At 45.5% G+C, this 22,425-nt stretch overlaps 1 protein-coding gene across 2 annotated transcripts in view; it reads right to left on the bottom strand.

The window, feature by feature from the left end:
- The window catches only part of AKR1D1 (aldo-keto reductase family 1 member D1), a gene marked incomplete at both ends in the record, with an annotated part of 35,201 nt that extends 12,989 nt beyond the window's left edge, over positions 1–22,212 (bottom strand). For both annotated transcript variants that reach the window (XM_082310425.1, XM_082310424.1), the window contains 3 exons: positions 1,063–1,179; positions 5,613–5,780; positions 22,120–22,212. In XM_082310425.1, coding sequence (XP_082166551.1) covers positions 1,063–1,179; positions 5,613–5,780; positions 22,120–22,212 — 378 coding nt within the window. The remainder of the gene's footprint in view (positions 1–1,062; positions 1,180–5,612; positions 5,781–22,119) is intronic.
- Positions 22,213–22,425: the final 213 nt, after the last annotated feature.

The raw sequence follows: 22,425 nt of genomic DNA on the forward strand, positions 1-22,425 counted from the left end.
GGGGAAAAAAGAATTGCAGGTCTAAGGTGATTGCTTCATTGGTAAACTGCTTCCTATCTGATGCTTCTGGCAGCTTGGAGTCCATAGTAAAATGTAATTCTAAGAATCGGAGAACTACCTTCCGTGCAAAAAGAGGCCAGTTTAGAGCTTAAACATCCCACAGAAACAATTAGCCAGCTAATTGCTTGACCCCTATTCTCTCTAAGAAAAAGGATTTAATTGGTTCAAAACCACTTAAATACATTTTGAATCTCATTCTTCTAATTTCAATATTATTTAATTTGCCTTTTTATCATGTACTTGCAGGGGCAAATTGTAGAGCAAGGTACAAATGCCTGTGAAACCAGAAAGTTTGGGGATTTGCAAGAGCTCATTGCAAGGGAGGCATGCAACCCTGATGTGAGCTCCTTGCATTCAAAGGTTTTGACTACAAGGTTTCCAGAGCCAGCAGTATGAAGGAATATCAGGCTTTAACTTTCTAGCCATTTGAGAGTGAGAGATGGACAACCCATGTTTGGGACCAGCTGTGATCTACTGAAGCTGTCCAAGAGGAGCACTGGAGTTAAGGAGATTAAGATCATAACCATGATTTGCCCCGTCACTTTAATACTACTGAGGCTATTGGTTTTTTGGGACAGAGTAAGGAAATCAACTGATGGCTTTTTCCCCTCTCCCTCTCCCAACTTTGCCCCGAGCCCTTTGCTGCTTTGTATAACCACTTTCCTGTAGTGATTCCCTCCTCATGGCTCAGAGAGGATTAAGACACGTGTGCTGCTTCAGCTACAGTGTCTTAACTGAAGCTGAGCTGCTTCAACACCAGTTAGGACACCCTTCCTTCCAGTGGAGAGACCCCATGCTTCAGCCGTCAGTAACTGTTCTCACACCACCTATAAGCCTCTCTTTGTGTGGGTAGTGTACAGAAATGTACGCGTGCAGGATATATCAAACGTTATTGGGCAAAAGTGCTATTTTCAACGTGGACTGGGAGCTGCAAGGAGAATGCTAGATGAAGACCTTGGTTCAAGCCAACCATACACTTTTTAGGGCAATTTTTCATTTTACCTTGAAAGCCATTGGTAGCTCAATAATGTAGAGGTCAACGTAGTCCAGCTGCAGGATCTTCAGGGTCTTCTCCAGCGTGGGGCGCACCAGCTCTGGGGGGTGGCAGGTATTCCACAGCTGGGGAGGCAAGCACAGGCTCATTTTTGGGTGCCAGGAGGAAGTGAATGTCCCCCCACCTTGTTCTTCTGACAGAGCCCGTTATGCACAGGACAAAGACGTTGTGGTCTACAACACTGCAAGACAAAGGTGATGGGCCTTATCCTGTCCTCTGCCAGAGGCAGATGTAGAGGTGACCCAGTAAAGCCATTACATATTTTTTTATTACAAGACAGGTTCTTCTGAGTTGAGTATATTGCAAACTCTTGCTCAATGAACTTGGGCAGATTCCTTTTGTTTTCTGAGCTTCCCAAGCATATGCTTTCACTGGAAAACTTTATTCCCACAAGAAATCTGTGGTCAGTTTTATGCTTGAAGGCAGAAGTTTGGATCATGGGAGTTAGCTATTGAACAGCCAAGCACCCGGCACAAAGAGAATCTTTTGGTTTTCTCCTGTGGTCATGGAGTCTGAGTGAATGCCTGACCTAGGGAAGTTTTAATTTACTCCCCAGTCCTCACTGAAAGATGTATTATTGTTTAGTTACTGTAACACAGGTGTGACTAGCTAAAGCACAGCCTTTTCAATCTCTTTAATCACAACTGCTTCCTTGCGGGGTTATGCCCTGAGGTTGCTATGGAGTGTGCTTAGTTGATTAGCTTTCAGTACTATCTCTAACTGAACTCTGCTGATGCAAATCTCTTGCAAGAATAAAACCATAGCATGGTAATTAGTAACCAAGAGCTCTTTGTAAACTGATTGATGCAGTTAAAATCGACAAAAACCAGAATTAACACACAATAGAAGGTTTAAAGTGCCATTTGCTTGCACACAATAAGCTGGGCTATTTTATCTTCTTTTTTTTGATGCACAAAACTAACGTGGAGTCATGTTGAGGTTTTTGGCACCTTTATTGGCTGGAAAAACCTGCTGTTTGTTGATATGATTATTGTCTAGCCAGTTCTGCCACCAAAGCTGGCAGTCACTGTATCTCCAAGGTATAGAATGTATTCATTCTTGAGACACAAAACGCTTAAATTGCCATTTTCAGGAGAAGATAGTGATTATAGGTGTCAAAGGACATAGCCTGGGTAAGTTTTAAAGTATTTCAGATGTTTGGGTTTTTTTTAAACCAGATTAGTTATTCCCCGGGAAAACAATATCCGTTCAGTTCTGCCAACAGAGGCAAGGAAAGGTTATCTTGAAGTTCAGTTGTACTGAGAGCAGCACATCTGACCCTGCCCTAAGCTGACAAACCAAAGCAGGGTTTGGCACCTGGGAATTCATATTAGGTGTTCCTCAGCTATACGTTGCAAAGCGTGAAGAGTTGATGATCACTAGACAGTGGTTACACAGGCTGAGGTGTACTACAGCAAAAGTCCAAGGTCCTGCTCTCAGAGTTTTAAGCTGTTCCACTGGATTTCCTGAAAGCCTTTGGTCTGGGTGTTTTTTAAGTATTTTACAACTAAAATGAGATGTTGTTTTGGACTTAAATATAGGTAAGGAAATGAGTCTGTATACCCTTCATGTTTAGTTTGTTTTGTTACTGTGTTTTAGAAATTTAGTAACCTGGAGTATGTTGATAGTTTAGAAGCAGTTTTTCCAAGCGCCCTTTCTAGCCCCGTGCTATTGAGCTCAGTACTTGCCAGTGAATACACTTCCCTTTAAAAAACTGCAGAGGTTCTAAAGAAACAGCCTTTAGAAATGGCAAACGTTTGTACTATGTTAATACATAGATGCCATGGAAACTTAAAAGTTTCATAACTGTTTTCATGATTTGTACAAGTTATTGTATTATCTACCTAAGTAGAACCCATGTAGATGTTTGAGCAGTCAAAGCTGCCAGCTGGCTTTGGCATTTCAGGACACCACATTTCCTGGAAATGTTACTTCTAGTTTAATGAAAGAAATATCCTGGGATGAAAGAGGAGACCAAAAAGGTCTTGCTGTATAAGCCAAGTGAGATGTTGGCAGCTGATATAAAACCTCTAAAATTTCTGGATGCTGAGCTGCTCTGCCTGATGGGCCAGCCAGCAGCAAGAGCCAAGTGCAAGTGCTGATGATTTCAACTGGCAGATGCAGCCCGATTGCACCAAGTCACTATTCCAGTAACGCTGCCACTCAGTGGGGCTGTTCTCGTTAGTCCCTGCTGACAGACCAGCCTTCAATTTGCATCATCTTTGTTTAAGGAAAGATCTGCATGAGGGGCTTGAGTCTGAAGGGTCTTGGGAATTTCCAGTACTTCTGATGTCAGTAAGGCTGAAGATAAAACCAGATTTTGTTGTGCAGATTACTTTCAAGAATGGTCTACTGTATCTACCATGTTTCCCAGAAGATGCAACAGTTCATATTGGTCTGTTACCAATCAATGGCTGCTGTATCAACCAGTGGCTTGATATTTGTCTGTAGTTCATAAGATACATAAGTTCATAAGGTACATAAAGCTGAAGATACATAAGCTCATAAGACAAGGGACATCCAGTCCCACTCCTCCTGGGAAGTTCAGAGCTGCTGTGATAACGTTCAGTGAAACCTATGAAAATCCTGGATTGTGATGGGTTGAATTGGTTGCAGATTATTTTCCACTTCTGTCTTTGAACTCTTTAAAGACTACAGAGATGCTCTAATGAATTATCACCCTGAGCACCTGAAGTTTTGTCAAGCACAAACAGGACACAACAGAAAGATAAATCCACATGTGTCCCATCTCACAGTGACAAGACAGGCTGGAACCACAGGCATTGACTATCGTGGTACTATGAGTTGCAGCCCTGTGGCTTGCAGGATCTGCAGTTTAGGGAATAACTGAACTTACAATCAAGAAATCAAATACAGTTTCACAGGTGGCTCAATGTTTAGGTAGTGATCATCAACTAGGAAAATCATGTAGTGATTAGATCAGACAACTGAAAATAGAAAAGTTTAATAAATAAAGTAAGTTTGTAATCCTGATAAAGTTTTACCAAGAGATGCACTTTCACAGAACCTAAATGTTTATATGAGAAAATAAACTGCAGGGGAAGCAGTTGGGAAAGTTAAAGACTCAAAATTGTTAGGACATCTGGTTCTAACCTTTTGGCACAACGTTGTGTTTTTTATTTGAAATATTATTGGTAATTTGCAGTAATGAAACTATAAAACAGTTGAAACAAAATATTTTGACTGATCCAAATCAACATATTTGGCATATGAGGGACTGAGAGACTACCCTGATAAAGGTGGAAAATTTGAGGATGTGAAGCTTTCTCAGGATGGCAAGGTTGTTACCAGTAGAACTTGGAAAAGAGTTGCATACTTTACAGATTGGAAATTGCTGTACTTGGAAATTGGTCTATAGCTGCTGAAAATCCACTTGGTCTGCAAACTGCCCAATCCAAAGCTTAGTTTCGCAGATCATAGAGCTTAACTAAATTGCTCAGAGTAAAATGGGCCTTTTATCCCATGGGATCTTTCACTCTAGGAACCGTGGTATCTATTTCCAAGTCTGTTGAGTAACTTTTGTGGATTACGTCTTATTTGGGAAAGGAGAAAGGGAAAATATTATGCTGATATATCCAAAGAAGCACTGCAGGAAGGGGAACTTGAGGCCATAAACTCTATTAGAAACTGGACAGGCACCATGAATTTTCTGAGGCCATCTTTATTCTGCGATATGTAATGAGCTCTCTCTCTTATACCTGGGATCTAGTCATTGTAGTTGTAACAGCTTTTGTCAGACACTTCATCAGACAAGGGATTTCATTCTTCTGGGAGAGAATCAACTCCTATGGCTAAGACTTTAAAGCATTAACTAGCTCATGCGTTACTATGGCCTCATTGCTCTAGAGCAGAAGTGTGATGACATTTTCTCTCCGAGTAAGTTGATTCATCATCCTAGAACTTTTTAATGACAGGTAATACAGCAACTAAGGGTGTAGCTTGATGAGTAATTTTCTGGCAGTAGTACCAATGTAAGCACTTGCTGTTCTCCCATACACAGACACTTGCATGCATGTGCTTGCTCCCACCCCTTTCATTGTGCAATCTCACAGCAAACCTGTACGGGGAATTGCCCCAACAGAAAATAAGTCATTTGCAGGTTCATTGTCCAGATTGGGCTCAGTGTGTGACCATACAAATGTGCATGCCAGCACAACACGTAGGACAGTAACAGCTTAGGCAGCACTGCCGAGTGTAGCAATGGTCTAACCTTGCAGGTACTTACAATACTAGGCAGAATGGATGTTGCGTGGTTCCCACTGCTAACTGAGATTTAAACTGAGAACAACAGCGATTCCTGTGCTTTACAGCAAATGTAGTGCTCATAAAGCTCTGAGGCATTATGGTAAAGCTAGGGAAGGAAAAAAAAGGATGGTGGGTCTGGAAGCATGCCAGATGTTGACCACCAGCATTCTTAAGAAAGCCCACTCACAGAAATCCTGGATTTGGTGCAAATAATCTAAGTGCAGCTTCTCACCTTGCCACAGTAAAAAATGTCTTCTCGCTTGATCCTTCCTTCGGCAATCTTCTCCCGGATGGCTTGTCCCACTTCATGCTCATTGTAGTAGACAAAGGCACCGTCAATGTGGCGGTAACCAGTATCAATGGCAATCTTCACCGACTCCAAACAGGAACCTTTGGGAGTCTAGTGGGAGAAAAAAAAAAAAAAATAAACATAGTTCCAGCCTCCTGCTCACCTCTCTTGCAATGCTATAGAGTCCCTGAGATACGCACAAGGTTCATGCTGGGGTTCATCCAGTCTAACCATCCCTTACCTCCCCAGACACCTGTGTTTCAACTTCTGAATAAAAACATGCTGTGTGCTTTTCTTCAAAACTGTTGCGAATGTGGAATTAGACTGGAAAAAGGAGCAAAGCAAAAAGTTCTCTATGTGTCTGGGAAAGAGAGAGTACTAGAGTCCTCAGAAAGTAGAATTGAATGTATTTGATATGAAAATTATTTCAGAATTTCTTATCTAGACAGCAAGGGCTTTCCTACAACAGACGTTTGATAAAATCCCTTACTCAAGTGGAAGAGGGCTTTTTGGTTGAGCAGAGCTGGTCAACCACCTACCTGATCGGAGGCTGTTTGAATACCTTATGGCCCAGCAGGGCTTTCAGCAGAGCAGGAATTTGGATTTGACTTCTTTCTCCTCAAATCAACTTACCATTGGTGGTATCACAATCCGAAAGGTGATAGTTCAGGACCATCTACTGGTATTCCCAGTTCTGGACAGTTGCTTTACTGTGTGGCTAAGAACTAGTATATGCTTTAGTGTACATTTATATACATCTTACTGCTTCCACTTAAGATAAGCCCAAGAAACCTCTTAATAAGTCCAAGTGGCATTTTTGTACTGTGTGCTGCACTTACGTTTACTCATCTTTGCTGAAATTCAGAGTAAGCTTGTTTTTTCAGAACAGTCATATTTTCCATTAGCCAATGTGACAAGCAAAATACACATAAGCCAAACCAAGCAAAAAAACATAAGACCGGTCACTGAAATTATACTGAAAACATCTTATTGTTGCCACATCTTGTATAATGAGAGGGCAGCATTAAGTGGTGGTGGTCAAGGGCTCTCAGCGACATGTGGCAACAGTGCTCTCCCACCCTTTTCACAGGCATTGCTCTGCTGCGACAGGGACATCCAATTCACTTAAAGGAAAACTGAAATAGGGTGAGTCAACCTGCTCTGCTGCACTGCTGTCTGCCAGCAGCAAATGCCAAGAGGTGAATTTTGCTGCCTCCAAGTGAAGGGCCAAGACCACGCTGCATCTCCTATGAACAAAACAGATGCCAGAGACATCTGGAAATGAGACAGGGTATGAAGAGAGGATGTCAAATTTGTTGGTTTTGCAGATGCCAAGGAAAGACAAGAAGCGGGACTGGTAATAGGTGCTGTTGGGAAGGACCACTTTTCACCACAGCGATCAGTCTCCCTCCTCTCCCTCCAAGCTGCCCTTTGACAGCAGACACTGGCTTGGCTGTCCGGGTGATTGCCATAAAATAAGCAGCTGCTCTTCCACCACCTGCTGAACTAGAAGGTGTGAAACTTATAGCTGCCACAGGATGCTGCAGAGACTAAGGACACCAGTCCGCTCTTCCATGTCCATGGAAGAAAGATCTATGAAGGACTGCTGAAGACACATGGGGATCAACCTCTCTGTCATTTAGTCCTAGAGCTGTAGGCTGGTGGCAGATTATTCTGGGGTAATGGGACCGTATCCCTGCCTGCTCGGTCTGCTCTTCAGTGTCCCATCCAGGCTGGTCACTATCAGATGCAACTGGACCAACTTCTGTTCCGACTCGGGACTTTCCGCTCCAGGATGCAGTGCTTAAAGGTTACTTAAAATGCAAAGCTGCTCATGCTTGCCCTTATTTATTACAGACGTGAGTGAGGGCTGAGATGCAAAACAGCATGATTTGGCATGCTAAAATATTTACAGCAGTGATGACGCAATATTGTCTGCTTAATTGAGAGAGACAACGAAACACTTGTTTGAATGCTTTGCTGCTTTCACTGTGGGAGCCTTCCAAAGGCACGCTTGGCTCCTGCCAGGGCCCTTTCCTCATTGTTAGTAGGATGTAATGAAGACCACAGCAGCTAAAAGACTTTCAGGAGCAGTCAATGGCTAGTTTTCACTCGGGGCATGTTGAGCAGCGTTACAGAAGCGGAAGGCATGGAGCGGTGACAACCTCCAACATGTTCGCAGCTTTGTCCCTGCCTGAGCCTGCAAGGAAGGATTTGAGGAAGGCAGCAGGCAAAAAGCTCTGACATGAGTACTAGAAGCCTGCAGTTACTGATGACAGTAACCTCAGACTTCTGTCTCAGCAATGAGCTGCACAAGGCTGCAGGTGCAAAGCTCAGGCTGACTAGCACAGAGCAACAGGGCTCAGCTTAAAGGTCTTGTGAGCTCAAGTCTAAGTGATGACTAGTTATCCAAAAAAGAAATATATTTTTTAAAGTGCAACCAGTGTTTTCTTTATGACATCTGATTTTTCAAACAGTGTGACTTTTAGATTGCATAAGCCTGTTTGACTTCTGCCATTCAAGTGTATGAAAGTAGAACATTTAGAGTACAGTGACACATTACCTTAAAACAGATTTAAAAAAAAAAAAAAATGTTTTCTTTTTCAACTTTTTCCCTTTTGTTGAAGAGCCTGAAAATGGGGTGTGGGCCTGATTCTAGAATTTACTCTCTCTTCTCTTTGCACTCTTGAGAGATTGCATGAACACGCCTCCCAGTAGTTTCCTGAAGCTGTAAACTAACTCCACCAGGCAAGGAAATGTTGATTATTGAGTTGTATCTTTTCTCAAACACCAGGGCCAGTTTGGTCAGTAACAAAAGCAGAAGGAATAGGTGAAGAAGGGTAGAGTCTCATGTATAGGGGAACAGCATAATTGCAGACTTGGGAGGAGGGTGTAACAGAGGAAAATGAGAAAAGCTTGCAGTTACTGCAATTGCCTTTGGCTGAATCAGTTAACTTATGCTATTCTATGTATTTCTTAATCTTTTGCATGGGACTTACACACATCTGTACAAATAATATTGTGAAAGACTCTTCCATCTCAAGGATTAATCTTACTCTTTAGGGGCTTGAGGAGGCTTTTTTTGGATCAGGCCTTGATTACCAATGGCTGGAGATGGGTTTACATTAAATATAAATGTTTTCATTGCACTAGTTCATTTCATCTGATGCGGTATATTAGTTCTGACAGATTCTGGTCTAAGGTGCTTCATATAAAAATGCAAGGCAACCTAGGGAACAGTTTTTGGAAAATCCTGCCTCTGTTGAACCATCCCAGCGGAAGGCCTGGGACATCTGGGAGTCTGGAAACTTTATACCATATGTTTATTTTCATTCTAGTGGAGAAACTATCATTTCTAGCATTTCACATATCTAATCCTTCCAAATCTTGCAGTAATGGGCTGTGGTAAACTGTGCTGATGAGTTGCACAGGTTAGTCATGTTGCGGTTTTGCCACTTTTTAGAAGTGTTGCCTTAAGTGTCGTATCTTATTCCATTGTTTCCTGACAGACCATATTAAAGCCGGATGACTCAGGTCACCACTGCTCATCCATCTTTCCATCAGAGAAGGCACAAACCTGGATCTTTCCCCTCCACCCTGCTGCTCAGCCTGAGGTGGCTTAATCCATCTAGCATGGAAATAAAGTCTTTAACTAGTAGTGACCAGATCAGAGATTACCAACTGAAAACCAACTTTTACTTAAGCACAGATAGAAGTTTGTGATATGACTGCTCTTATGTCTCACGGTGTTGTCAGCGTTTCAATCACAGCAGCTGATGGAGCAATGCCTGCCAGGCTGCCTGGCCACGGAGCAGCCACCTTTACTCTACGAGACCTCCTCCTCCTTACTGCAGGTTATACTCCCTAGTGTACATTATCTAAAATGTGGTTGCCTGTGCTGTCTCCTCATCTCAGGTAGGCCTTTATTCTTGCACCATTCCCAAATAAGCAGGGCTCACATTCAGAGCAGCACAAATGCCAGATGAGGTACTGAAATGTCTCCGTGCTATAAACCTTTGTGCTTTATCAGTAGTAATTCAGGACGCTTTGGCCTTAGGACAAATCTTTGCTTCTTTATTACTTTTTATTTAAGTGTAGATAAAAGGTATGCTTGATCCTTAGCTGTAATTAATGTTTCAGCTTCTAATCAGTGTGCCCTGCAACTATGCTACTTTGATCAACGACTGTTGTTTTAGAACTGGAATTTTAAAACCACTTGTACACTGTAAGTCAGATTTTTATCTTCAGTGCTCCTACAGTCAGTCACTAATTTGTGCCAAAAAAGGTATTAAATTTATTACATGTTTTATGATAAAAGACAAACTGCTTGGTTGACTAGAACCATTCGCTCAATCACTAATAACTCCTTCAATAGTGTCTAGGTTATTTTTAAGATCATAGAGTTCAAGGAAACAACACATGCAATTATTCTCTCTATCGATCAATAGCTTGTAAACCTGCTGATTTACCACCACACATGACAGATTAAACCAGTATCCGTTTCCTTCAGGTTCCATGGTAAATAAATCTGGCAGAAGCACAGGGGGAGCAGACTCAGATTTGCACCTTCACTGAAAAAATGGAAGAGGCAATTTGGCCCTTCCCCATAGATGAAATAGCCAACTGGCCAGTTACCATGTTTTATGAGTCTGAAAAAGCAATGTGCTTCATGAGTTCTGCCTGTCTGAAAGGGTCTGCTCTCTTTTTCCTCTGAGACCATGAACTTTTTTTAATGTTTATTCCAGACACCTTCCATCACATCCCATTTTGTCAAAAACTATTCTCCCTACCATAGAAAACTTACAGCTTCAGTTTTGCTCATGATTACATGTGACCAAGCCACAGGAGAATATTTTTTTTGTGCAGGCATACCCATGAATCTTACTGTTCCCACTCAAGTAGAAGAGTATTTGCTTAGCAATGTTAGTGGTTGTCCTACTCATTACTGTTATTTAGTATTGCATTTCAGCTGCCGTCCAATTCTTCTGCTTTTTCTATAGTATCCTTTTCTGGTCAGCAATTTCCATCAGCTTTCCAGCTGATAAAGAGGGATTCTGGTTACCTCCAAAGACAAAGCTAACAGGACACATTAGCAGCAGATCGTAATCTTGCAAAACCATGTGAACAGTTACCATAGGCGCTACTTTTATAAATTAATTAACATCGCTATTGTCATTTATTCTTTATTAGTGCACACAGTAAAGGAAAACAGTCTGACTTAGGCTCCCATATTCTCCTCTGCCTCATTTCACATATGCAGCTTTACAGAGTTGCACCAGTCTCTGCAGCATGGGAGAGCTGAGGAAACAGCACTTCAGGGAAGGAGCTGTTTACCTTAGTCCTGAGCACCTCACCTGGGTAGCGCAATGCTACCCAGTCCCTCAGCTGGGAATAAGGATCCTGGGAGGAAGAGCTTGAGGTGTTGGGAGAGACGGGGCCATCTCCTGGAAAAATCTGAATGTAGCTGCAGCTGAATTACACAAGAGATCCAAACTGTGGGCTAAGCGCTCCAGTCCTAACCTATAATTTAAGATGTGGAGCCGCTGTTTAGGAATCTTAGTCAGCTAAATACAGGAAGGAGAAAGTAGGTACATTCCTGGGCTCAGAGCCTCATTCGCCAGAGCTCGGCACTCACACACAGATGCTTATGCAAGTTTCTAGAAGCCCAATTGCTTATTTCCATTTGCCTGTTTTCCGGACAAACTGGCAAAGAGGACTGGCTTAAGATGTTAGGAACAGAGCACAGAAAACGTGTACTGAAGGCATTACAGGAAAGCACAGGTTGAGTTTACAAAGGCAGAGGATATGAGCCACGCAAGGGTACATTCTTAGAATTGTTTAATCTTGTAAGGGAGAAGCTGTACTGTACACCTCTTTCTTGGAAAATGCAACTGCCAGCACATCCCTCTCTCTCGTACACAGGAAAATCTGGCTTCCCTCCCCCGGAAGCACTGGCAGCCGCCATCCGGGAAGCAAAAGCCAGGGAAGGGATCTCTGCAAAAGCAGGTAGAGCTGAGAGCGGAAGCAGAGAGCACAGCTGAGAGCCATGAGTTGCTACGCTGGCCCAGAGCTTTGCTCTGTGTCACGCAGTGCGTTGCCTTAGAAAGTATAGGATAGCAAACGTGCCCAGAGAAGATGGGGGGAATGGTGATGTCTCGTGTCACGCTGTGAATGAGCATGGACAAGGGGTGTCTTTCTTCTCTAGCCTGATGTCCTGTTAGTGGCCTGAAGCGTGAGGTTTGATTGCCTGTACAACAGAAATTAAATTGCATAACTGCAGATTTAGCATTTCTAGAATTTCTGTGACATTGTTATTCTAGGATTTAGCCAAAGCTGTGTTCAGGAAAACCTTATTATTGTAGCTGGCAGAGGCTGCTGGAGTTATTTTTACCACTTGATTGCAGAATCCTCAGTTTTAGGTTTGCCGCAACTTTTCACTTGATGGAAATTTACTTAATGCAACCCTACTAAAGGGCTGCCATGCCTCTCCATCAGCAGCTGGAGGATTAAAGCAAACCAAGCAAATGATGTGCATACCCAGGTCCCATGCTTGCAGTGCCAGCGGGGTGGACTGGGACAGTTTCCTGAAGAGCGGGAGGACGCAATAGCCAGCCGGCCAGCCCTGGAAAGCACAGATCTAACTGGAAGGGTGGATGCTGTCAAAACACCCTTCAGACAAGAAATGCGATCCCAGGGATGCGTGAGGTACAAGGGGGAGATAAAGCACCAGCTTGTGCAACAACAGAGAAGAAAGAAAAGGTTGCCAGTAGTGCTTCTACTTCGTTCCCTAGAGTTAAAGGGGAGAGGTTTCTGGCGCCAGTTTGAAGAAGTGTTTGTAAAGGCAGATGTAAAACTTGGGGAATTCCACCACCTAGTTCGCTGAACCAACAAAAGTTGGCTTTGATGAAGCCTAGAGAGGCGTTTTCTGCACAGCGTTTTCCAGTTTTGACAAATGTGGCCTCCTAGGTCAACCGAAGACACAGCCCAGATGTTAGCTTCCCACATGAGCTGTAAGAACATGCTTACGCTGCTCTTCAGAGAGCTGTGGGGAATCAGGGACACATGGGTGTGCACAGCCATATTTAATGTATGGAGTCAGTCAGGGACATTTTAGAAAATGGAGGTTTGTCTGGAAAATTGGGCTGTAAATGTTCTTGCCAAAAAGCATATCTTTCAGTTGTGTTAATTCAGATTACTCACTCGTAGGGTTTCAATTCTTCCCCTCTTCAACAATGCCAGTGATTTCCTGTCAGTAAAATAACCTTCGTAGCTTTTATTTACATAGGAGGGATGTGCCTGTGGCTTTTGAGCAGGGTTAAAAATCCAGTATGTTTAAAAAGCCAGAGGATAAGAGAAAAAATTAATATTTTTTGGTGTCAATATTTGGCTTTGATATTATTGTATTGGTAACAGCTAGCTTTGTAGTTTTTGTAAGAGGGGTATATTGAAACAGCTAGTGTTTGTCACTGCAGTACGCAGTTATGGAATGGAAAAGGTCTGCTCTCTGTTTGGTTACTTTTCAAACAAGAGTCCCTACAACTGGTTTTGGGTATTGCTACTGTCCTAAAAGCTTATCTGGATTAACCTTCTATTAGTTTTGGATCTGGGCTGATTAAACGCAATTCTACCCTATGTCATAGCCAGACATGTAGCTCGGTGGGTGATGTTGGCATCTGACATCTACCATCCAAAAGCTGTACTGACTCCCAGACAAAGTTGTCATCTCCTAAATGTCACTTTGCTCTGGGAACGTTTTCCTCTGGAGCGCTCTTGCGGTCTTCAAGTCCACATGTGTCGGTACCGTGCTCAGGAGCCAAGTGACACGGTGCCAGGTTGGCTGTAAGAGCCAACCCCTCTGCTTGGATTAGGCAGGCATCGCTGCACTGGGGGCAGGCAATTATCTTGGCTGTCAACGGTTTCATGAGTAGAAGTCCTCCGCTCTGCACGGGGATACAGTTCTTGGCCCTGGAGTAGTCTGAAAGCGTTTTCACGTAGCAGCTGAGATGTCAGCATAGGTTAGAGGCACTACCTTTTTAAGAAAAGTTTATACAGTTCCTTGTATAGTTTAAGGCATGCTCAGGTTTCAGGGGGAGTCACTCTGAGCATAATCTGCTCCTCAGAGCAAACTAAAAAATCCACCATTTTCCAGGACTAGCAGTTTTGTGGCCATTTGGCTCAGAAGTCCCCCATAGGTTGACAAACTTTGTAGTTATAAAGTTATTCTTTCAGTCACCCTCATCTACAAGGCTGGGCCCATCCTCATCAGGAATTTTACTTGTTGACTATTTCAGTAAATACATCTTTTAATCTGCCACATATGATTAGACACTAATCGTGTTCATAGCTGGAAAGACCACAGAAGCTGTTGGCACAAAGTAGCGATTAGTCATACTATCAATTTGTTTTCTATCAAGCTTCAGGATTCATAGAAATGAAGAACCACAGAGATTTCAGCAGAGAAGATACATGGAGGTAAATGAGCATTTCTGCAAATTCAACAGCATCTTAGAGCCATGGGTTTTGTGCAAATCAAAGTCATAAGAACAAAACTTGTGTCCTCAAGAAAGCTGCATGCAAGAATCTTTCCTCCAGCTTGACAGAGAGTGATAAGTCATTTTGTCAAATCCAACTTTAAAGTCCGACTTTAACAGTTAAAGTACAGCTCTTACACAAAAAATAGTTTTTGAGCTTGCCACATTTCAGAAAAAAAGCAGCTACCTTTTCTGATTACCTGTTTTTTTTCTAATTAGATGACTGACTTACTTTTCCTTTCTTAATGAGATAAAGATGCAATCTTGCATTTATGCAAGCCAAAAATGTTCCATTGTATAACATGAGATTACAGGGAGGTAGCAGGAATTGAGACGTCAAGAGGTGCTTGCAGGCAGGGGAGGAGAGGTCATGGCTGAACACCAAGAAGACAAAGTGTTGAAGGCACAGAAATGTAGAAAGACTGTTCCAGTGGCAGAACAGAAAAGTTGTATGGCAGAAGAAAAAAGGCAAATATAAGATAAACAAACTCTGCTTTTTGTAGGTGGTAAATATGCCATTAAAGCATATATGAAAGGGAACTGTAAAACGCATGATGCAACTTTCAGTTTTTAGCTACTCTGTACCCTCACCTATTTGCTATGAGAAGTCTGATCTGTGAAAGCAGTATCTTACGTGTTCATCACTCATCCTCTGGCATATTTGCCATCTCTGTAGCAAACAGCAGGGATGGATTAAGACAATAATACAGCCCAAAGCTGCTGCAGTCTCTCGAGTCCTCACGCAGACTCCTCCTGTATCTTCTTACTCACGGTGCTTTAGATCGTGTTTCCAGTGAGCAGCCGTGCTCCTGCCAGAGACCCACGTTTTTTTCTGCTGCCTGCTAAAAGCTGATGCCTGCTACTGCACCTCCTCGAGGCATCTGGGGACCAAATACCAAGAAATCCTGCCTTTATCTGCTCTTGGCAACTGGGTCTTGCCAGTAACTGTGACTTAGTCAAGGAATAAGGAGTAAAATCTGAGAGATTAGGCAATGAGGGCATCGCTCAGCACCAAGATACTAGCCACCAAAAGAAAGGTGTCCCATCTGCAGTCTGTGCAAACCAAATGGTCTGAGTATGGTTTAGACCTCCAAGCGTGAAACTGAGTCACGACTTTGTCAGTGAGTGATCTGGCTACAGATACATGGTTTTGGGATAAATATCATTCAGCATGAAGGCTAGGCTGAGTTTACTAACAGGCAGGCAAGGAGCCCTCCAGGACGCGCAGCAGATCAGGCACAGTTCTCTTCCTGGGCTCCAGTAACGTATCATCTCCTTCCTTTCTGCCCTTGCCTCAAGTGTACAGATCTTGGTTTGGGAGTATGGTTTTAGGATATCCTTAGAGACCAAGGGAACATAAGGCCACCCTCTGAAACATCTCAGAAATCCCAGCCCTGAAAGTCTGCATGTTGCTATGTGTCGGTCAGCCGTGGCTCCGCTGCTCCAAAGCGCTCCCTTAAGACGAGAAGAATTAGTACCGCATGAGGTAATACTGCTGCTAAAAAAGCAAATGGCTTGAGAAAGCCTGTGGTCGTTGCTGAAAGGGACCGTAAAGGGGCACAATGTCATTTGGAAATGCTGGTCAGGGGACATGGCCCAACAACTTTAAAAAAACAATTTCGGTTTGGGAACTTTCTTCACTTCTTAAGTTTGGGGCATAAACATGAGGCTCTGTAGCCAAATATCCCAGCTGACTCCCCCCAGCTCTGTTCAAATTGGGTTCCCAGTAGCCTTTTTAGGGAAGAAAAAGGCAAAATATCTCCCTGGCCTACATCTGTGGTGGTTTCATGTAGGTTCATAAAGATGACTTCATTACAGAGCTAACTTCAGACTCAGTACTTGCTGAGTTCAAACACATATTCATGTGTAATTGTTCATGTTAAAAGGACTGTGGTATTTTCTTTATATATTTATTTTAATAGCATGTCATGGGAAATAAGCTAAGGCTGTAAGAACACTTGCATGTTAGGGCAGTTCCTGCTCCTGCCATTGCCTCTCTTATCTCTTTCAAGAAAAAAATCTAGAAGCCAAGTGGGAGGTTTACCTCAGGAGGAAGGAGGAAGACAGTTGTCTGAGTCAGAGAAGGAGAAATTTGTAGGAAAGAGATCAAGAAGTGGAAGCCTTTAAGCCTCAACCCTGTCTCCAGAGATCTCAGGTGTCAGTCCTGCCTGGGACTTTCAATACACAACCCATTTCATAGCTTTGGGTCAGGCCAGGTGACTTTCTCTACAAGCCACCTGAAATCACTACCGTCTCCAGCCAATCATGTTTCAGAAGCCAGTGACAGCCAGGAGGAAAACAGAGGGAATTAAATTGTGTGTAATCCCCCCCCTTGCTGCAGCTCAGAGATCCAGATCACATCACGGGGACAAGTCACATTATCTCTTTTGACTTAAAGGTAGCCTACGGCAGGTCCAAAGGCAGGCAGCCTGTAGTGTTAAGAGCGATTGAAATAGTTTGTGTGCCCACATCCTTGTGCAAGGAACTCTTTGGCATAAAAGGTCCTACGAGAGCACTAGGGGCTATTAGGCCCGTACAACGAAAAGTTACTCTGTTCAGCTTCTAGCTTGGGTGTAAAAAGTAATACAGAGTGCCAAAACAGTGTTTTTACTTATCCAAAACAGATTTTTTTTTTTTACTTGGTCACTCAGACTGGATACAGGAGCCCTGGATGAACTTTTCCTCTCCCTGATTCAAACCAGCAATTTCTTCTTAAACAAAACCCAGACTGTCTGGGCACTCACAAGGGTTACTTTGTGGTAGTTAAGGATTTGGGGAAATGGGTCTCGCTCCCTCCTGGCTGGATGCCATACTGAGTTTTTCAGCATCCAAAGCTGTGGGGCTGGTGGGCAGCTTTACCGTAGGGAGGGTGCTCTTCCCGCTCCAGCCTGTACGTGTTTCTTCTTGCCTCTCTCTAGCTATTGCATAGCCCCACAATCACATTATTTGCCTGGGCTGTGTGATACGAATTTAATCCCCGGAGGCAGAGAGGAGAACTGAATCTGGTTTCCCACCGCCCGTGTGGATTCCCTCATCAGCAGGCTATTCAGAGAAAAGCAACTGCTACCTCTAACTGCTTTAATAATCCTTTGATTCCTCAGCTTGTACTGCCAGTGCCCAAAATGAAATGCTTTGCCATTTGTTTTGCCTGAAAATATTCCACAAAACTGCTTCCAATTTATGAATGGATTTGGCTACCTCAGAACCTCATTTTTAGCAAAGTCGCAACTTGCCAAAAACCCTCACCCAGTGCTATTCTTGAGCGCTGTGCCCAATCTTATGTTTCAGAAGCAGCGCCTGTGTACAGTGTGGTCGCTACAACCTTCCCTCCAAGCCCTCTCCTCCCTCAGTCAAAACAGGAAGGCAGGAGAGGAGCTGCGGCCAAGGCCCCTTGACCTTCCAGGGAGACAGCGAGTATTTATGTGGAGGCACTGGGCTGATGATCTTAGCTGTGTTGACAGGGATGAGTTATAAAGTGAAGCGGGCATTAAGTGCAATTTTAACGAGGCATAGGATTTCCAGGATTTAGGAGTGTTTTTAGCACCTTTCCCCTCTAAGCCTGCTCGTCCCCACATCCCATCCGCTTCCAGATGGGTACCAGCACCACTCACCATGCTGTGCCGGGAACCAAGCATCAGTGCAGGGAGGTGGCGGGAGCCTGGGGGGCTGATCCAGCTCTGCTGCGGCACGGGGCCAAGCCAGGGGCTCGTCAAGGGGGCCGTCCGCTCCCTCCTCCCCCCCATCCATAATACCCCAGAGAATTGGGTCAACAGCTCAGGGGCCCTTGGGGAAGGAACGCTGGACACGGTGCATCTGCTGAAGCCTTGGCAGAGCCGCTCCTGCATGTGCGGGGCTTTGCCAGAAGGATCTGCAGAGCCAGCCAGAGGCAGAACTGACCTCGAATTTTAAAGCCGTCTGGAAGGCCTTGATAGTCCAGATTCACGGCTCCCGCTGTGGTTCCCTCCCAGACCCACGAGGGGAAGGGATATTTGGGGAAGGGAAGAAAGAATAGGGGAAGGAGTCAGTGACTGAGATTTTCAGTGTTTCGCTTGAGCCCATCCTTGCTAGGAAAAACAGCCTAGTTTACATAGGCAAGACTCTGATACAACTTACACATTTCCTTCCCTGTGTGAAGGAGAACACAAAACCAACTTCAACACACTGAAATCTGCACCGAAAAGCAAATTAAGCTTTTTAATTATACAATTATTAATTTTCCTCAAAAATAAGGATAGGAAACAGCAATTAAAGCAGCAAAAATTATTTTTAAGTGCTTTTTTTGATAAACAGCACAAATTTATCACTAATTCCATGACTCAGTGAAGACTCCTTTCTGCTAGCAGACGAGCTGATAGCAAATGGATTCATTGCACTTTCCTGCTGTGCTAGGAGAATAAAGCAAAAAGAAACCCCTAACATTTGCACTACCAGTGTTTTCAGTCTCAAAGAATTAGCTGAATTCTTGTCATCCTGACCTGTATCCAGTCACAAGAAAAGCTGTCTTACACCCAGAGGGAAAAGAGCATTTGATAAAATTAATCCTATTATGAAATAAACCTTTTCCACTGTGGTCCAGCTCTGCTCCAGTTGAGTGATGTGCGTTGTTGAGTCAGTAGACTTGTATGTAGGACCAAATTTCAGTCAACAGTTTTATTTTTTTGTTCGGTGTTTCACAACTGGAGAAGCATGACTTATCTCCCAAAGTTGTCTTTGTGAGAACAATTAAGTTATTTAAGATGAGCAAGGCAAGCTCCCGATATGTTTCAGTTCTGAAGGCACTGCTGTGCAGTTTATCCAGACAAAGCCCGAAACATGAAAGCTGGCCTCCTGCCTGCGTTTTCTTGTAACTGACCGTTGGAGAAGCAGATTTCCCTGCTCTGTGGCTAACTAGATCTGCCTGGTTTGCTTAACCAGCAAGCGCATTCCTGCACTTCAGAAAGAACACTCTGGGCTCATTACAAGCTACTGGGCTATAGCACAAGATTGAGAAAACAGATTTGTTTTGGACAAGCTGCACTGACATGGATGTGCCAGGGTGAATAACCTTTGGGGGGAAGAAAAAAAACCAAAACAAACTACCTCCAAGAGCAGGATGAATAATCTGACAAATGAATGGCTCTGTATTTTATAGCAAAGCACAAAACGACTAGAAGTCGCAGACATGCGACTCGAGCAGAAATAGTGTGCTGGGGATGGCTGGCACAGTTGCTACCACCAGCTGCCAGCCCCTACTGCTGGAGAAGGGGTGGCTCAGATGCTGCTTCTTAAGCAATTCAGCCACAAAAGGCTACAGCTAAGCATTTTAAGGGAAACGTGTCAGTGCTAGTTTAAAGCCTCGCTTGTTAAGATAAACCTTGAAACGGTCCCGAGTTGTCACAAAGGCTTTCAGCTCTCTAGGCGGGAGGAACAGGACAGAAGCCTCGCCAGGCATCCCGCTGGAAGTTGCGCCAGGCACAAGTCGGCACTCGGCAGAGCAGCCTGTCCCAGCCAAGCAGCGCTTTGCTGCCATGGCAAGGTGTTGACAGAAGCCCCCTCTTCCTCTTATCAGCAAAGCATCCTTTTTGAGATGGGCAAGCTTTAAGCTGTGACCTGTTTAAACGTCCTGCCCCATCACTGACCAGTAGCTGCGAAAAATTCTGCAACAAATCCCGTAGCACCCTGCTACTGCGTTTAGCCAGCTGCCCTCTGCGACAAGCTCCCCGACTCAAATACGCAGTCCTAATCCTAGCGTAAAGCTTCAGCCCAGCTCCTCCAGATAAACATATGGTGTTTCACCTGGTCTGCTGCAAAAATGAGACTTTTGCAAGTGCCTTATCAGTGCTTCTTTCTCTACCTCCTCTCAGCTGCTGCTCCCACCCATAACTTTCTAACACGTTTATCACATAGAAAGAGAAAGACAGCTCAGAAAAATCAAACTCCTACAAGCGCGGGGGGAGGAAGAATGGGTGGTTGGGTATGTGCACCCATCCCCGCTGAGGGTGCAGTTACACAGCAGCTTCAATTGCTCTAAATTGGAGTTGCTATAGCAATGCCCTGCCTGCATCGTCCTGTCGTCCCCCCACTTCTGTCAGCAGAAAACAAAGGAGGTACATGCGAAAAGCAAAAAGCCCAGGGCTGATTCAGCTGAAAACCAACCCTACCTAAAAATGATTCATTTTTGCTGGATGAGCTCCGTGTAAAGTCTCACCGTCCACCTCGACCCACGGGAGGGCAAAGGAGGCAGCAGGAGTTTGCAGGGCTGGGGGAGGAGGAGCAGGACCGTTGCCGTGCTGATTTTGGGACATTGGAACTTCTGCCAAACGAACTCTTAGCAGGGTTATAGCATTGCCAAGAAGCTGCCTCCGAAAGGGGCATCCCATCTGCCTCCCGTCTCAGCTCCGGCAGGTTACTTGCTGCTCTGAGCTCCCTGCCTGAGCCTGGCTAATGCCACGGCATCGGGCTGTGGCTCATCCGGGCTGCAGGCGGGAAGCACCAGGGAGCACCCCTTCTGCTGGCAGCCTCCTTGTTCTCAACTTAAAACTACTGTAAAATTGCAACTCGAGGGTTGGGGGGCACGATATACAAGTCTGGGGAGAGACGCTTCAAGTTTGCTCAGAGCTATTTTGTCACTGAATTATGCAACGTTCTGCTTTGCTACATTAAAACTCCTGTTGGAGAGCTTAATTTTGTTTCACTAACCATTATTCAAAGAACACACTAGCTGAAAATATCTCCAGAAACTCTAGTGATGTGGGGGACGGTGCCCAGCCTCTGAAATTGCAGATTCCCACTGATTCTTCCCATGTAAGCCAGCACTGTTAACCAGGGAGATCTGCAGCCCTGGGGATTTCTTACACCCGTTCTGCATCGCTCACGCGCTGCCTGCAGCGGTGTTTATTGAAGATCTCCATTGACACTGTTATTAGTATACCATAGTACAATTACCGGTTGTTAAATGGCTTTAATCAAGAGTTTTCTTTAAAAAAGGGCATTTTTAAATACCTTGTGGTACGTGGCGTCATACACACAATATTGCCTCTCAACTCTGATGCTATTACACAAGAAGGGTTCTGGCCACGATATCTCTTTCCCCACTCTTCAAACAAACAGAAAAAGAACTGCTGAAAGATCAGGCAGGTTGGGAAAGCGAAAGGCAGCCGCTAGCGAGTTGCCTTTGTGCTCCCAGGTGCGCGGAGGGAAGAAGCATCAGGTGTGCTTCCACAGCCTCCCTACAGCCGACGCAGCGCCAGCGCGATGGGATGCCTGCCCGAGCCGCGCAAAGCCGAAGGATGCAGGGTATTTGAGAGCGGTTTGGCCGCTGGCAGTCAGCTGCGGGAGCCGCAGGAATCAGGATGCAGGAATTTGGGTCTTTGTTTCAGGAACATTCCTTGGAAAGTGTCGGGGCCAGCTGCGAGACGGTCCGAAATCCCTCTATCTTATCTGCGCTCGGCGGGCAGCGGGGCCGGCCCGGGGGACCCCCGGCACCGTCCCCCCGGCTCCGGGCTTATCGGGACCCAGGGCTCCGGGCCGCCCTGCCCGGGAGCCGGCGCTCGCTGGGTGCCACATCCCGGACCCGGGGCTGCACCGCCCCGACCCCCCCAGCCCCCGGGGCAGCGGCGGAGCCGCTCCCCGGCCCCCCGCGCCCCTTCCCGTGCGCCCACCACCGCGGAGCCGGGCGGCGGTGCGGGGCCGTCAGCGCGGGGATTTTTTTATTTTATTTTATTTTCCCCACCTTTTCCTCCTCTGCGCGCCGCGCACTGCCCCTGCTGCGCACGGGAGAGCTCGGGCTTTAACTTTGCACGGGGAAAGGAGCAAAAAGAGAAATAGCCGGGAAAAGAGGGGGAAATAGGCGGGCAGCCCCGGCTCGGGGGTCTGCAGCGAGGGCGGCCGCCACCTGCCCCCGCCGGCGGAGCGGGGCGTCCCGGCGCCCCCGGACTTACTTTCTGGGGGTCGGCGTAGGTGCCCAGCCCCAAGAGCGGGATGCTGTTCCCGTCGCTCAGCGGGACGCGGTGGCTCTCGGCTGTCAGGTTCATCGTGCCGGCAGGTAGGGCCGCCCCGAGCCCGGGGCTGCCTCCGCAGGGGCGGGAGCCGCCGCTCCGCAGCCAACCGCGGCCCCGACGCACCGGCACCCACCGCCCGCCCGCACCGACGGCGGCTCCGCAGGGGCCGAGGTACGAAGTGCCCGCTCCCGCCGGCGGGGCTGCCTTTTTGGGGGGCCGAGCCACGTGCGCCCGCGCCGGCCCCGC

The sequence above is a fragment of the Platalea leucorodia genome (genome assembly GCF_965183815.1).
Source record: "Platalea leucorodia genome assembly, chromosome: 4".
NCBI classification, from domain to species: Eukaryota; Metazoa; Chordata; class Aves; order Pelecaniformes; family Threskiornithidae; genus Platalea; species Platalea leucorodia.